The sequence below is a fragment of the Solea solea genome, chromosome 4, assembly GCF_958295425.1.
Source record: "Solea solea chromosome 4, fSolSol10.1, whole genome shotgun sequence".
Lineage (NCBI taxonomy): Eukaryota > Metazoa > Chordata > Actinopteri > Pleuronectiformes > Soleidae > Solea > Solea solea.
The window spans coordinates 22,587,596-22,604,650 of record NC_081137.1 but is presented as its reverse complement, the minus strand read 5'-3'; the positions used below and the strand labels follow the sequence as shown (position 1 = coordinate 22,604,650).

Here is a 17,055-nt window from a genome sequence, read left to right as displayed (position 1 = left end):
TGTGGTCATTTTTAATCACCAACTGAAAAGGTAATCTGCTCCTGCATCAACCTATCAAACCGGTTTGACCACATCAAGTGTGGCAGATTATTACGCGCACAAGTTAGACCTGAGAAATCAAATAAAGTATTTCTTCTTTTAAATAGAAAGGTTTAAGCTATTAAATATACGTTTACAAGTATTCCTCTAAAGGGATTTATTGGCGTTATAAATCATGACAAATCATGTAAATAAAGATGATTGTGTTATTGTTGAAATCTTAGGTTTATCATTTTCAAATGGCAACTTTAACAAGAATAACAAAACAATTGTGCTTATTTAACGACTGAAATGAGTTCAGTTCAGTTTGGCAAATGCAGAACAAACACTTGTGGAATCTACAGTATTTTCCCCGAAGATCCGAGGCTGATTCAAAAGAAGTCATAAATTGCTTAGTAGTGTATGTTGTGCAATAAAGTCTTACTTCCTTAAAGTCTGTAGGAATTACGGGGGAAACCCAGCTAATGTTAACTGGTTAAATTGTCATAAAGCCCTTGAAAGACCCCGTGGGTTAATAAAAAGTCACATTTATTCACTTTTGTTTTTTTTTAAATAAATTTATTTTATAAAAACAACTATTTACACAATTCCTTTAACAATTGCCTTATGAAAACCAAATACAGGGTTATGAGGAGATTTTTTTCTTTTACCAGAAGATGAGATGCTTGTTTGATTACTTACGCAGTTTGTCAAAATGCCTTATCGCCCCAATAAACTAATATCCTATGCCCTCACTAACGGATAAAAAATGAATTATTACTTCAGATTTTACATGTATTGACACATTCACAAATGTATTAATAGCTGCATATGATAAGTACATATTCTGCCACAGCGATGAGTCACAAAAACCAGAAATAAAGAACAACAGCGGTGCACTTCGCGTCTTCTCTTCAGAACTTCACATGACGGTCGAGTGAGATGAGGGAAAAGCTCTACAAACGGGGCTCCAAGTGTCAAACACACAGTGTTTGCAGTGACTTTAGTTTTTTTTTGTTCTGGTTGTTGAGCTTATGTTCCGTTGACACCGCCTGTTACAGACTGGAATGGAGCACGGCGGTCAGGAAGGAGCTTCCTAATGTCTCAAAAGTCTCTAAGCATTGTCCTGTTCCGTCCCGGGGACGCTCAGAACATGGGGGTTCTCTGATCCTGAAAGCATGACCAGATGTCGTCTGTGGGGTTTATGAAGTTTGAGCACAGGGTTGTGTACTGTGGGAATTCATCCAGTTCGTCGACTGCAAAACAAACAAAGGAAAACGTTAAAGAAAGCCGACTTGATGCTAATAATTTGCATGTTTTTGGCCCCCTGTCAATGCACGTGAATTAATGCACTGTCACAGTGCAGTATAACTATAACAGTGACAAACCAGTGTGCAAACAAACAGATAAACTGTCATCATTTACATGCCACATGGACATCATGAGAAACCAGACATTTGGTGATGTCTACCTGAGGAAGCGTCACTCCACTGGCTCCCCGGACTTGTGTCCGGTTCATTGTGCAGGAATCCCATGCCTTCATTACTGCTTGAGCCCCAGTGTAGGTCTTTCTCCAGTTGCTGGCAAATCTGAAAGGGCAACACTGGACTGAGTACAGCTACAGATTGCTGATTGTTGATATGTGTATTTGGATGACTACTACGACTGCACAAACCAAGCAAGCAGAACATAAAACAAACATGGGTATTCCTGTCAATGAAGTGTGCATGCAGTGGAGACGAGCAGAGACACACGCTTACCTGAATCACGTCATCGACGTCGTCTGGAGGATCACATGGAAGAAGGATGGAGAGAAAGAGGAGAGGGCACGTGAGTGAATTGTCCTCATTTCATTTGGGCTATGCCTTTGCATTTAAAATACAAATAACTGTCTTACCAGTAATGTGATCTGGTGAAACTTGGAATCTGTTATAAAAGCTGTTCGAGAAGCTCCCGGGCCCGTCATCGACGATCTCCGTGGGGACTTCAGACGAAGGAAAAAACTGTAATTCTGCAAGGAATCAAGAGGACTGGGGTGAGTTTTCAAGACTCACCTCTGTTTTACAGAAGCCGCCATATTGTGCTGTTAGGCTTTTAGAGCGACTTGAAAGAGACAAAGCATCCGGAAGTGTGTCTGTGTGTGTGTGTGTGAGTGTGTGTGCGCCACATTTTGAAGGCTACTTCAGAAAATGAAGAGAAACAACTTCCTTTGTGGCTCAATGGCACACGAGGTGCTGCTAAGTTCGTTCTCTGGGTCTCTCCCTCACCTTCCTGCTCTGTGTGTACAGTGCTGTCGACTGTGTTTTCCTGTGTGGTCTCCTCTGAGAGCGAATCGCCCGACGGTGACTGCGTGTCACTGTAGTCTGTGTCTTCCTCCATCTTGATCGCAGAAGTCTGCGGGGACAGAGATGATTAAATTCCGTGAGATTGTAAAAAAACAAAAACAAATGATGACTTCACAGCAGTAATATTTACAGTATTTACCTTCTTGTGTAACTTCATTTCCTTTAGTTTGCGCCGTTTATCTGTGCACAAAAAAAAATATTTTAAATTTTTGACATTTTAAATCGAGAACGAGGAAAGAGATTGAGGTCATTGGAGGTCATGTGTCTCACCGCTGGATTTCGGCGTGGCCGGCAGCATCCTGAAGATACGCATGGCCTGGTGGCCTTTGTTGACGCTCTTCTTTTTCTCCTCCTCGATGTCGGGCAGCGAGTTCAGGGCACAGCGGAAGTTGGCTTTCCATGTCTTTGGGTCACAGGTCTGGCCCTCGGCGTATTTCCCTACAAAGTAAACATTCAGTTTCACAACTTTTTCATCCAAAACAAAGAGCACATTTCTCTGTGTGTGTGTGTGTGTGTGTGTGTGTGTGTGTGTGTTGACGCTTGCTCACCTGTGTGAATGGCCCACAGTTTGAAGAGACACGCGTCCTTGTCCATCTCCCAGCCGTGTCGTGCTGCATGCTTCCAGGGGATTGAGAACATGGTCTTATCCTGGAAAAGAGCCACAGTGTGTTTGGATGAGGTTTGATGCAGGATTTATATGTGCACTACACACACACACACACACACACCAAGATTTTAGAGCTAAAAGTAGTTCTCAATTCTGATTGTAATGTGTAACAGTGATGCACTATAAGACAGCTGCCCCTGTGTAATAACACATTAAAACTGCCACTTCTCTCTGTCTGCACGACTCATTCCAAAAAAAAGGAGCCTCTCTCTCCCCCTCTCTCACCTCGTCCACCCAAGACAGACCCGAGACGGCGTTGGACTCGATCATCTTCTCCAGCCACGGCCTCATCCTCATCCTTGACACAGGCATGTTTGCGTCTAAATAAATCAAACAAACAGAAGAGAGGAAATGCTTTTAGAGAGTGGTATCATAACAGCGGATGCACACAATGTGCTGCTGCTGCTGGCTGCTCTGGCTGCGAGGGAGGGTGAGAAAAGTTCACCAGCAGGACGGGCGGGGGGGAGGAGCAGGGGGCGTGTGCGGAGGAGTCAATGCAAGAGGCTTCAAAAAAAAAATCCTGGTTAAATTATTTTGAGGTTGTGCATTAAAAAAGAAAAAAAAGTTTCAAATCTACATTTACTGTTTGAAATAAATCGTCGTGGAAGTTCATTCCCACGTTAGAAGGCGCGCGCGCGCTCCTTCACACCTGCACTGCTGCGTTCGCACCGTAAACACAAATGCTCTTAAGGTCACTAACTAACAAGTAACTAACAACTAACAAGTTCGACTCCACGCCTGGCTGATTGTACTCAATTGTAAGTCGCTTTGGATAAAAGCGTCTGCTAAATGACATGTAATGTAATGTAACTATTTATACATGCTTTTATCTACTCACGCGCATTTACTCACAAGTTTAACGCTGCCCGTGCACTCGTGCGTAAAAGCATTACGCACGAGTTATTTGCATTGAGGCAACAAATGTCTTCAAACTTCAAAATATTTATCCGGAAAATGTTGGACCCGCAACAAAAAAACAACCTGTGTTGAAGGACGCCGCGTAAATAAAGGCATAACATTTAATATCAAACCACTTACAGGCTTTGCTTCTGTTATCCGTGCGAGGAAATGCAAAAGAAAGACAAAATTAGTCCGAATGATACAAGTTTCTCCCAGAGAATCTTCTCTTTGTCTCTTATCCGTCCACCAAAGACTTATCAGACTCTGATGTGCACTCACAGTGATGCCCTCACTTTTATACCACTGTTGCTGCGGCGGGTTTTCCCCGGGACTGGCTCAGGCGCGCGCACTGTGAAAAAAAAAAATAATTCACTCTCATCTCCACTCAGAATCAATATTTCCCTCGTGTACCGAAATGCATTCTTTATACTATCACATATTTTGAAGCCTGCACCACTAAAAGCACCCAATGTGTGTGTGTGTGTGTGTTTTTAAAAGAAGGGTGAAATAGAAATGAAAAACAAAGATCCAGTTAACGTGACTCTGCGTGCGCGTGCACTGAGCCGTGTGCACGCGCCCTCTAGTCCTCCGTTCGGCAGCTCATGCATTTCCGAGAAATCATGCCGCTGAGCGCAAGGAGGAAGTTGACAATAATAATAAGTGAATAAGGCGGCGCTTATCTGCACGTAGACTCGTCAGTGACTGTCACTCTCGCTCTTCACATGTGTATCAATGCACAGGAGACATTGTTGCACACTGTTGCGAAATATTTGCCTTACAATGCACATGTTATGTTAAGATTGGAATGGGATGGAACAGCAAAGCATGGCAGCAGAGCAGGGGCTCCACAGGTCAGCATGGTTCCAAGAGTCCAGCACAGCGAGGAGCCCCCCCAAACAGACCCTTATTAGAATTATTGTTATCATAATCATCATAACAGTGTAATTATTCATTCATTCATTCATTCATTCATTCTCAGCTGACATGGATAGGGTGAAAGGCCGGGGGTACACCCTGTAAAGGTCACCGGTCCATCACAGGGGTCAACACACACAGACAAACTCTTACATTCGCACCTAAACTCTGTTTAATTTAATCCCTGCATGTTTTTGGATTTGGGCTGTGGGTGGAAGCCGGAGAACCCACGTGTGCACATGAAGAACATGCAACAACTCCACACAGATCCGCACCGGGCTTGTGTATTTGTGTTGTATTTATACTTCTTTATACAGCATTTGATTGTTTTTATTGTATGTTCTTAGATCTATTAGGTCACACTTTTTTTTTTAATATTTGATTTGTTTTATTAATCGCTGGTGTACAGAACTTTCACAGGTTCAGCTGTTGTTGTTTTTTAAAGTGCTTTATAAATAAAGTTAATAAATACTTTGCATGAGTGAGTTTGTTGTACTTCAACAATCCTGGTTTAATTAAAAAAAACACACATTCATATACATACATACATGTATATATATATATATATATATATATATATATATATATATATATATATATATATATATATACATATGTGCTATTAGTAGTAGTGGTGCAAAACAACATTCTCATACAGGAGAGAGCAGCAGCCAAGTCACGCGTTATCTGGCAAAGTTGATCCCACAGCGCGCGGCATGATAAACACGCAGGGACCAGCCCTTTAGTATAAAATGCAACTCATCTCTGAAGTCGGGCATTTACAAGAAATGGTGTAGTAATTTCAACCGCCGGTAGGGGGCGATGTGTTGCAGGATCGCACATGTAGGTCACTCAGTTGTGTGTGTGTGTGTGAGAGAGAGAGAGGAGTGTGGAGCAGCAGCAGCAGCAGCAGCAGCAGTGGTTCGTCTGCGTGGAGCGGGACAGCCTGGACTACAGCCATGTGGGCTCAGTGTGTGACAGGTGGGTTCAAGTTGTAACACAATGCCAGTCCCTGACTCAACTGACCTCCAACGCCCAAGAGAGGACACACTGAATGCACACAAATAAACAGAAAATGTGCGCGCAGAGTGAAACATGGCACGATTTTCTGTGTTCTGTCATGTATTCCTTCATGCTGCAGCCTCCTGTTATGTAATGCATGGTAAAACACGTGGCTCGCTCTCCTCCTCGTGGGAATATGGGAAATCCCACATCTGTGGTTTAGCTGTCGCTGTCGCTATCCTTATAAGGGGCTTCCCGTGTAGTGTCTTTGCGCGCTCACGCCGGCGGGCGCGTGCAAAGACTACCCCTGGAGTGGCAGGGAGTTTCAGTGCGGAGTTTTCGCCGTCACTCAGCCTGCGGGATTTTCCGCTGACTTAAGACGGAAAGCTGGATTTGTAGGGGAACATCGTTGCGCTTTCCCAACGTGTTGGTGCTTTGTTTTTTGTTTGTTTGCGCGCTTTGAGTTGAGGCTGTGTGTGTCTGGCACGGTCACGCACAGCAGCGCGCGAGAGAGAGAGAGAGGGAGAGAGAGAGAGAGGAGACAAGTGAGGAATTCACAGTGGCTGAGGCAAACCAGGTGCGACTGTGTAGGAGGGAAGTGTTCACAGTGGTGTAATGATGAGCATTGGTTTCCCTAGAAACTCAAGATCCGTCAAATGTGGCATAAGAGACACAGATATTTGGATGCGGAGAAGTAATCAGTAATAAATGGTTGTATCCATTTTACACTCTCACCTCTTCACCCCTGCTCCAAAATGCCCCTAATACCTTTGCAACTCCAATTCTGTTCTGTGTAAATTATCTTTTTATGAACTTGGATTGTGAGATTCCATCAGTAAAATATTGGTTGTAAAGTGGTGAAAATGTTACAGTTGTGTACTTGTGGCTGATTTATCAACGTTTACACTGTTGCATGGTGTTTTCTGCACCTGCTGCGTTGATTGGTTGGTGTTTTAATTGTGTTTGGTGATCATGTTTTTGTTTTTATGAGCTTTTAGTCAAGATTCTGACCTTTTCTGTGGGTACGCGTCGCGTTTGTTTCCAGCCACACAACAAGCCTCTGTGGGTCACCTGAGAGGCAGACTCTACTGTTGTGTGGCTGTTGGACTTCACTGTTGTTGTTGTTGTTATGTGTTTGCTTGTCCACCTCCTCTGTTGAGTGATGGTTGCTCCAGTCTAAAACTCCTAGATGGATGTCGAAATTCATGTCTTCTGTCACCATTTTTCCTAGAATTTGTCCACCAGGTTGAATTTTGTGTCCACGGAAAGCGCCCTTCGAAGCCTGGGTAGCCGGTGGAGCATCAGACTTTTAATCTGAGGGTTCAGGGTTCAAGTCCCTGGGATCTTTAAGAAATTCTGCTTCATAGAGAGAAGTTGTCTCTGACAACAGTACAGGCCGTCATGGAGTTCCACTGTGTTTCCAGATACTCCATAATGCTGGTCAAGTGCACAAACACAAACAGACAGACTCACAGAGCCACTCTGTGCGGTGAAGTAACAAAATAAGTTGATCCAAGTGCCTTTAAAGCTGTAGTGACTTACATGTAAGCAAATATCTAACTTGTCAAATGAGCAGTGGCGTGCTAAACGGCCCTCGAGAGCGGTAAAGCTGGCTGCCTCTAAAGCCAAAATATCCAGGCCGGGGCAGCCTTTGGCACCAGGTCATATTTTGCCTTAAACGTACTATCCCACCTGTGCACAGTAGGTGCCCTTTTAATTTTAACCCCTGTCCTTCCAAATGTCTGTGCACGCCACTGCAAATAAGTTTTTATGTATATATATGTACTTTATTTTTATTGTTTTACTTAACATGAAAAGACAAAAAATAGCAAAACATAAAACATAAGCAACAAACAGAGGGGTCAAGTTGTCACATTTTGAGATTCACAGGTTTTATAGAGCAGCACAGATAATAGTAATATCTCCAGTTTTTCCCAGTAATATTCACACTTGTGTAAACGTACCTGTACCGTTTCTATCCAATCAAGGTTCGTTGGTGACTGACAACATCTGTCCAGAAAGAAGATACTGTATATTAGGACATTCCCTATGTTAATTGTCATATTTTTTGTTGTTGTGTTGTGCGGGGGATACTTTAGGTTGATGCACAATTTGCAAGCAGCATCAAGGCTGAAGAAGTTGGCTTAACTGGTTAGTTTTTTTGAGGATATTTTGTTATTCCCTCTCAGTTATGTGCAGTCAGCGAGGTATATGTTGATTTTGAACGTTTGTTTTACTTAAAGCCAGCTCTCTGTTTTACAGAAGCCGCCCTATTGTGCTGTTAGGCTTTTAGAGCGACTTGAAAGAGACAAAGCACCCGGAAGTGTGTCTGTGTGTGTCTGTGTGTGTCACATTTTGAAGGCCACTTCAGAAAATGGAGAGGAAGTGTCGTCTCCAGACATGATTTGGTGGGAGGAAAGGGGGAGTTTTGGCTGGATAAGTCATCCATTTATTAAAATCTGCTCTCTCACCATTTAGATGTCACTTAATTCTTACACGAAATAGAAAAATAGATGCATTTGTCTGCTTATCCTTGGAGGTTGCAGGGAGATGCTGCCGTCCTATCTTCAACAATAGTATCCGTTCTAAAAGATCTTTACTAAACTGCATCCGAGGAGTTCTCAGACCCACAGTGCAAAGATCCCGCACCATCACAGTGGTAATTATGATTATTTAGGCCACCTGCACGGATAAGGCAGTAACTTGAGGCTTTGACATGAGCCAATCTGCTCCAGTATCCAATCTCTCACTCGTCCATCTGCTTTCACAGGATCAAGTCAGGGTGAGCCGGCAATCACGGTGCAGTACCTAAAGTGGGCTGGGGAGGGGGGTATGATGAGGTGAGGGGAGGAGAATTTCTTTTTGTTTGTTTTAAACATATTCCTGTGAGTCTGTGTGGATGTGACAGTTACCCGTCCTGGTAGAGGATGACTGGGTCAGAGTGTCGTCATGCTGTCTGTATCTTCTCTTCAGGGCTGTAAAAGCTCTTAAAGATTATGGAATAATAAAGAATCGGTGCAGAGAGACGGACGGACAGATCTAAACACACAATGCTTTGTCTTATTTTCTTATCTTCTACAGGCCTTGTCACAGACTTATATAATACTGGGTTGAACGATCTATCAGCACTATTTCATCCTCTTAGGTGATTTTATTCTGGCACGATTCAACACGTTAAAATATCTCTCTTTTTCGTGTTCTTGGTTTCATTTTATGTTTGATTGATAAAAGACTCAGAAGGGATTCTCTGGACTCTCTGAAGTTTCATTATTTCCAGTTTTATTCTGATGTTACTGACAGTATCTCACGTCACGTCTCTTGTGAATTGTCTTACTTCCTGTCTTTGCCTTTAGTTGACCCACTTGTTTTGGGGTTTTTGTGCCGTCCTTATGTGTTTCACTTGGTTTCCAGTCATCCAAATGTGTCTTCTGTCACATTTTGGACACCCATTACCCACTACACATGAGCAAAAGGTGGGGTATGACTCAAAAATATACATGTTTGTACACTGGTAGACCCACTGTAGTCACAGGCACAGGCAGTGGCTAAGTAAGGTATAGCCACGAGTAAAGCATCAAGGTTTGCAAATAACCCAGTTTTTCTTTCTAAAAATAACTCAGTAACTAACTGTCAGCCCTGAGTGTCAGTTAGGGCTGCGATGATGAATCAGTTAAATGATTCCTAAATGAATCGTCAGCTGTTTTGATAATCAGATGTTTTAAATAACTATAATGCATGTGTATATGGTCTGTTTTATTTTGCTCCATATTACAAAGAAATCATTAAAACTGAAGAGTTTTGGTTACCAATCAACATATTTCAAAATGTTTTGACCAAATAACAAATCGATGATGAGCCCAGACAGATCCTAAACATCAACTTTATTATGAACAATATGGAAAGTTAACCTGCTATTTATCAAAAGATCCCAAAATATGTGGCGATACTTTTTTAACACTTTAACACCTAAGCCTCAAAATGCCCGCCTTTTTTTTTTTTTTTTTTTTAGCTTATTTTAACTTTATAAGGGTCAGAAAATGTCTCAATGTTTCAATATCTGGCAGTTTGTTACAATTTACTGCACGTTAAAGAACTGTTTTAACAATTTTAAATGAAGGAAAACACTGTAGATGTACACAAACACCAGATTTTGTGTTAATTTTTGAATTTGAACAGTATGAAACATATTTTTAAAAAACCATATGTTTGAGTTTTTGTCTCATTGTCCAAAAACAGGCCAAAAAAATGGAAACTATGTGCAGGTGCTTCTCAAACTCTTTCCTCTCTGGTGACAAAGACCACACGTGGCCCATGACCGACTTCACAGTGGCCCAGGCTGTGGTTCCACCAGAAGACACTTTTCTCTGTCCCTCAGAGATTCTTTCAAACATTCCTACAGTCGTCTGATGAGGTTTGATAGCATCGATAGTTCTTTTGTATTCTGTTAAAGTCACTGTGAGATGTTTGTTCATCGTTTGGTCCATAAAATGTCAGAAAACGTTAAAAAACTTTGATCGGTTTTTGTCAAACCTGGCAATAATGATGTTCTCAAACGTCTTGTTTTTGTCCACAAACCAAAATGATGCAGTTTTTAATGATTTCTTTGTTTATCTGGAGCAAAGAAATGAAAATATTCACATTTAAAGAGCTAAAACAATCAGAAATGTTGTTTTAATTATGGAAAAAGCTTCACATCGATTAATAATCGTGTAATTGTTTCAGCTCTAATGCTGTGCACTCTTTTTTTTTACACACTTTGAGGTGTACGAAGGACAGGTATGACCAAAATGATTTAGTTAATAGTTATATATTAATAGTTAATAATAGTTAATATATTTTTAATGCACTTTTTAAATTTGTCCTTTCTTGGTTTCAAAATGTGGCCCAAATGAGTTTGCAATTGACGATTCCTGCTTTAAATGTTGTTTTACTGTATAATGTCTTGCATACTTAGCTTCAGTTTTTAATTAACTGAAAAACATTTATACTTTGCAGTACACACACACACACACAGAGGAAGTGTAAGAGGTGACACAGCTGTAACTGACAGATTAAATTAGCCATTTGAGGTCAGTCAGTAGCACGGAAATACTGAAATAAATACGCCGGCCATTTCTGGAAACATCACATTTTAAAATAATAGTAACAGAAATACTTTTAAATATGCAAACAAACGCCTTTTTAGTGCACTCAAAACCGGAAATGACACAAAGTGGCTTTAATATTCAGTTATTCAATAAAATATTCCTTGGATTCATTCACAGATCGGTGCAGTGTTGTGTTGCATTTCTCAGATTACAGTAAATGCATTCATTTCTTATTAAAACAGCAGTGAACTCTTCACAGATTCCACTGCTGCAGTGACAACAAAAAAAAACACCTGCATTTCCATCTTTTATTCGTCCTCCTGTCCACGCTGGCAGCAGCAGCAGCAGCAGCAGCGCCTCCCATCACCTCCGTCACTTTATCAGACCATCTCAAGGTTACTTTAGTTCACTGGGAGTGTCTTCCGGGTGTCACGTGACATGTGATGCAAAGTTACTGTGTGTCAAAGCTGGAACGTGGAGGCTGCTTCTGTGAGCCTTTGAAGTCAATGTGTGATGATGAGTAATAAACAATTTCAAAGGAGGACAGTGTTTGTGTAAAGTGCAGCGTCCACGTTAGACGCTCCATCATCATCGTCCTCTGTAACCTTGAATAGAATGCCCACACACACACACACACACACGACCCTTTAATTTCAGCGGGTGGCGCGTGTCATACATGGCGCAGCAGCCAAATAGGTGAAGGTGGAAAAAGCGCTGCACGAGGAGGAAGGATGCTTCAGTGAGACCTGTCTCCACGGGGTGCGTGTTTTTTCAGGCGAAGGCTGCACATTTGAAACCCGGCTGGACGCTGTCTCTCCCCCACCACACGCTCAGCTCTCTCCTCCATCTGTGGTGCGTCTCGGATACAGTGTCGCCCCCCCCTCCCTCGCTCTCTCCCTCCCTCCCTCCCTCCCTCTTAATCTCGCAGATTGCCGGCGACTTGGTGCAGTCGATGCTGCAGTTGTGAGCCTCTCCTGCGCCGGGACCGCTGACTCAATGAAAAAGACATGCTCGCATTCGTTCTGGTCTCTGGGTCGCTCTGGATAATTTTAGGTGAGTCCCCTTCATGGTTTTTTATTCATTTTTTTGGTCGAAATTCTAGACAGGCGGCGCACCTGTGTCACGGGGACTGAGGCGCATTGAGGGCGAGCCTTTACCGGCGTTTCCTCCCCTTTTATCAAAGATGATATTTGTGCTGTATTTCAGAGAGGGTTTCATTTTGGGGGGGGGGATGCACCTGCTGGTGCATGATGCTGGTGTCATCTTTTAACCTCAGACACGTGTATCTAAGAGGAACTCGGCCTTGAAGCGACACTAACACATCATTGCGTGGGTAAAATATAGCATCCTTTCCACTTTATTGTATCTTCAGACACGAGGCGTGAGTTTGTGCTGCTCCTCTTTTAAGGTTTTTGTGGCATAACATAACATCCATGGATGCTCTCTCTTCTCTGATGAGGTTGTGAAGAAGAAGCTGGATTCCATGTGCGTCCAAATCATCTTATTGTGGTTCAATGTATTCAACATTTCAACCATTTTTAAGGGACAAGGTTGTGTCATTTTAAGCCCTACAGTTGCATAAAGGTGTGCATTTGATACCGGCCTTGTGCTAAGGTCGTGTGACATTGTGCGTAGCAACCGGACACACGTCATTTCAAACCCCCTCCCCCCCCCATTTGCGCATCTTCATCATTTTACCCAACATGTGTTTCCGCATAACGCAAAGACGCTGCGTCGTTATCCGTCGTCGACGCGTTCATTCCGAGTGTTGCTCGTGAGTTGTGCCACAAAGCCGGCTGTGAGGCTCGGCGTCTATGTCGGCGCTGATGTCCTCCGCCATGTCTCAGTGATGGAGGAGGGGAGGATGAGGGAGCGGATGAGGGAGAGGATGACGCGCTTCTCTGCGCTGCGCCTGATTGGACGGAGCTGTCCAGGAGAGAGCGGGTGCTGAAATCCTGCGGCCTGTACCGGCAAAGTGGAGAGCACAGAACAGCATGCTCACCACCACCAACCCCCCACCCCCGCTTTACTGAGCCATTTTCTGGCCATCGATCCTCACCCAAGGCTGCGCAGGATTCAGGAAATAAACTGAATTGCCCATTTATTCCCCCCCCCCTGAATCATGGTAGATGGAAGATGACGAAGCAGGAGGCTGAAACTGTGAGTAGGCCATGGTTCCATTATTTGTGTCCATTTACCGGCCTTTTTTATTAGGTACAACCAGTATCTAATCAACCAAATCTCATGCTGGAGATCAAACCAAGCATCAGAATGTGGATTTAATTCAAGTTTGTGGTGTCAGTGAGTGAGAGTTTTCAGCGAGTGACACTTCTCTGGAAGCAAATATCTTTAAAGCACCTTAGTCAGAGACTGATCCGTCTGAATCATGATCAAAGGAACGCAACAATAACTCAAATAACCACTTCTGCTCTCATGTGTACCTAATAATGTGGCTGTTAAGTGTAGGTTTTTACAGCAGCTGCCGCGCTGCATGGTTTCTTAGTGACAAACAGCCACGAGCAGCTGCGGGGGGGTTTGGTTGGTTCATTAATATTAAAATTTCCCGTTGCAGGTGTTGCATATTTAACTACGTGCTTGAGCCACTTGCCGTCAGCCAGTCACAAATTGTTTAAAACACATTTGTTAGGTGTAGGAAAATCAGACATGAAAACCCCCAGAAATGGCCACTTTGTGGAGATTGTGGTCACTTCACCCGGCGCCTTTAATTAAACCACAAACCAATAATACAGTCTTTTAATAGGCAGTTATGGTGCAGACCAGATGATTCATTATTTGTCATTCTCCTAACTTGTGACTGTACTGTACGTACACACTCTCTGTGTAATCAATGATATCAGCCGGGCTCTGCTGCTCTCACATCATCATCCGCATGCCAGCTTTCTTTCTCTCTGAGAGTGGCTCTCTGCTGCATCAGCATTCAGTACATTCTGTTCCATATTGTGGGGATGCTGGAGCAATAATGGCACAGCCTAAAGTGCTGGAACCTGGTCTGTCAGCCTCTCACACACATCCAAGTAGAGTTCACTAAGTAACGTTCATTCCCATTATGTTTTGACACAATCTTTCTGATAAAATTGTTGTGGAATAACATTCCAAGCTTTTCTCTGTCCTTTTAAAAGCTACAAATGTTGTCTTTCACTAGGATTTGTCTTTTCTTATTCATGCCCTTTAAAAACGAAGCAGTTAAAAAAGGTGCTGCTGCTGCTGCTGCTGTTGTTGAACCTGTCGTCTCTGTGACCTCTGTGCTGGTCAAATCAAACCCTGGGATCCGTGTCATGTAAATGTGAAAATATCAAAAACAGTCTTTTATTTCCTGTCCAAAAATGTGTCGTTACAACGTCACGCGTCTCGTGTCTGTGTCATTGAGTGAGGGAGTGGAAGATGAGCATGGAGAGAGAGAGAGAGAGAGAGTGTGTGTGTGTGTAAGCGAGAGTGGTAAAGGGAGGGGGGGAGGGGAGGAGGGTGTGGTGAGCGTCTGTCGAGCTGAGCGAGGGGTGGTGTGATACGGTGGCCAGCCGGGACCAAACGAGTGTGCAAGCTTCCCCCGAACGCCTTCTCGGGTGCCCTCGTCTTGCTCGGCTCAGCTTAATCTGATGGTAGCGGTGATGGTGAAGATAATCGCTGTTTTGCACAGGGTAATGTGATATCCACCCGAGGCCCCTACACACACAGACACACACAGACACACACAGACAAACAGACACACACCTTGCTGCCTCCCACGCCTTTTGTAAGTGCTACCTATTCCACAGCTGCTTGAACCCCTCCCCTCCCCTCCCCTCCTCTCTTCTCTTCTCTTCTCTTCTCTTCTCTTCTCTTCTCTTCTCTTCTCTTCTCTTCTCTTCTCTTCTCTTCTCCCTGGTGCAATTACACATATCTGATGCGCTTTATGTCTCTCTTTAATTACTCTTCGGTGTTGCATTTTTGATTTTATGCACCCTCAATTTACCTGCAGTGCTTGTTTATTTATTTATTCTGTGGTTGATAGTGGCAGTAGCTTGTTGTGTGTCTCAGTTTGAATGATAATGTTTGTTTTTGAACAATTACGCTGTAAAAACAGCTCCTATTTGAAATAAGCTAAATGTTCTTAAATTGATTAAAATCTTTTTCCCCCCCACATTTTTGCTTGGCTGGAATACTTAGAACAAAAATGACTGAAATTTGAAAAACTTAAAAATTTCAGGCAAACCATTGTTTTAGTTTGAAACTGGTAATTAAAGCTTTGATTAAGACAAAGTTTCTTCAAAATTTAGATCATTTTTCTCGTGCAAAACTTGCAAGATTGTTTTTCTTTTTTGGGCAAAAACTGAGAACAATTGTTCGGGGAACGCGGCTTACTTTACTTTCTTGAAGCTCAGTTTTTTTGTAGTGTATCCGTCAGTAAGAGGAAGAGGAAGTAAAACGGTTTGGACTCTGGAGGTTTTGGAGTCTGATGTGTAGATGTTGAGTGTTGGAGAAGGTGATGTGTGCAATTAATCATTTTCAAATCAACATCATTGTGCTGTGTTCTATGCCTATTTAAAAAGAAATGCTGTTAATGTTGAAGTTAATGCTGAAGTAAATATTAAAATGAGAGAAACACAGATGTGAGTAAAGTAAAGGTGTAAAAAAACCAATAAGAAAAGGCGAGTAGAGAATTAAAGAAAGTCGAGCAGGATGTCTTTAAATAGAGAGCAGTAGTGAGGCTACCACTGGTCATCTGCCTCTGTTGCTAATAGGCTGTAATCTCCCCTGGACTCTAATCATTAGTGACAGCCCACGGATGGGCTGATGGGGCGGGGCTTAAGGGCTGCACTTCCTCCACTTTAAGCCTCTCAGGTCACAGGAAGTCGTACAGCATTGCTTCCATTCATGTGTGCATGCAGTGGAAAGAGGCGTAAAGTGATCGTCCTTGTGTGAAGGAGACTTTTCTCATGTCGTTGAAATTTGTTACCTCGGGATTTCTTCATTGCGGGCGCGGTGGCCAGAGGTGGAAAGTAATGAATTACATTTACTCGCGTTACTGGAATTGACTCATTGAGTTTGTACTTATTTTACTTTTACTTAACTATGTTTTGTTGGAAAGTACTTTTACTTCACTGCGTTTTAAATCACATACATTACTGAGTAAAAAAAATTAAATAAAAAAAAAAAACTTTAGAAACTTTAGCACTGAATGATGAGGACAGGTGAATGAATTATGTGGACAGGTGAATGATGAGGACAGGTGGATGTGAATGATGAGGACAAGTGAATGTGAATGATGAGGACAGGTGAGTGAATGATGAGGACAGATAGGTGAATGATGAGGACAGGTGAATGAATTATGTGGACAGGTGGATGATGAGGACGGGTGGATGATGAGGACAGGTGAATAATGATCAGGACAGGTGAATGTTAATGATGAGGACAGGTGAATGTGAATGATGAGGACAGACAGATGAATGATGAGGAAAGGTGAATGTGAATGATGAAGACAGACAGGTAAATGATGAGGACAGGTGAATGTGAATGATGAGGACAGGTGAATGTGAATGATGAGGACAGACAGATGAATGATGAGGACAGCTGAATGTGAATGATGAAGACAGACAGGTGAATGATGAGGACAGGTTAATGTGAATGATGAGGACAGACAGATGAATGATGAGGACAGGTGAATGTGAATGATGAAGACAGACAGGTGAATGATGAGGACAGCTGAATGTGAATGATGAAGACAGACAGGTGAATGTGAATGATGAGGACAGACAGGTGAATGATGAGGACAGGTGAATGTGAATGATGAAGACAGACAGGTGAATGATGAGGACAGGTGAATTGGCATTAATTAAGGTGAGTGAGTGAGAAAGATCAAGCATTTGTGACCTTTGACCTATTTTCACTGATACATTGTGTTTACATATTTGATTTTGTCAGCACTTTAATTTGTAAAGATTTGCCTTTAATTAAGAACAATTCATGTGGTATTTGCCCCCCCCCCCCCCCTTTAAAGTAACTAAGGAACTTTTACTCTGAGTACATTTTTAGACCAGTACTTGACTTGTACTTACGTAAAATTCTATCAAAAATAGTGGTACTTTTACTTGAGAAGAATATTTCAGTACTCTTTTCACCTCTG

At 42.6% G+C, this 17,055-nt stretch overlaps 2 protein-coding genes across 3 annotated transcripts in view; one reads left to right on the top strand and one right to left on the bottom strand.

Annotated features, from left to right (window-relative positions):
* Nucleotides 1-574: 574 nt before the first annotated feature.
* On the bottom strand, nt 575-4,115 carry irf1b (interferon regulatory factor 1b). Its single transcript, XM_058627584.1, is given in 11 exon segments — nt 575-1,181; nt 1,183-1,274; nt 1,490-1,607; nt 1,779-1,801; nt 1,916-2,029; nt 2,286-2,412; nt 2,503-2,543; nt 2,634-2,801; nt 2,912-3,011; nt 3,256-3,350; nt 4,069-4,115. Coding segments are annotated over 10 exon segments (978 nt in total). The 5' UTR covers nt 3,343-3,350; nt 4,069-4,115; the 3' UTR covers nt 575-1,073.
* A 7,385-nt stretch (nt 4,116-11,500) lies between these two features.
* acsl6 (acyl-CoA synthetase long chain family member 6) overlaps nt 11,501-17,055 on the top strand; it is a 30,428-nt gene continuing 24,873 nt past the window's right edge. Inside the window, exon 1 of one of the 2 annotated variants that reach the window (XM_058627734.1) lies at nt 11,501-11,987. In XM_058627734.1, coding sequence (XP_058483717.1) covers nt 11,942-11,987 — 46 coding nt within the window. In that variant the 5' untranslated portion in view covers nt 11,501-11,941. Of the gene's footprint in view, nt 11,988-12,750; nt 13,095-17,055 lie in introns of those variants that run through there. The other variant, XM_058627735.1, reaches the window with a different exon arrangement.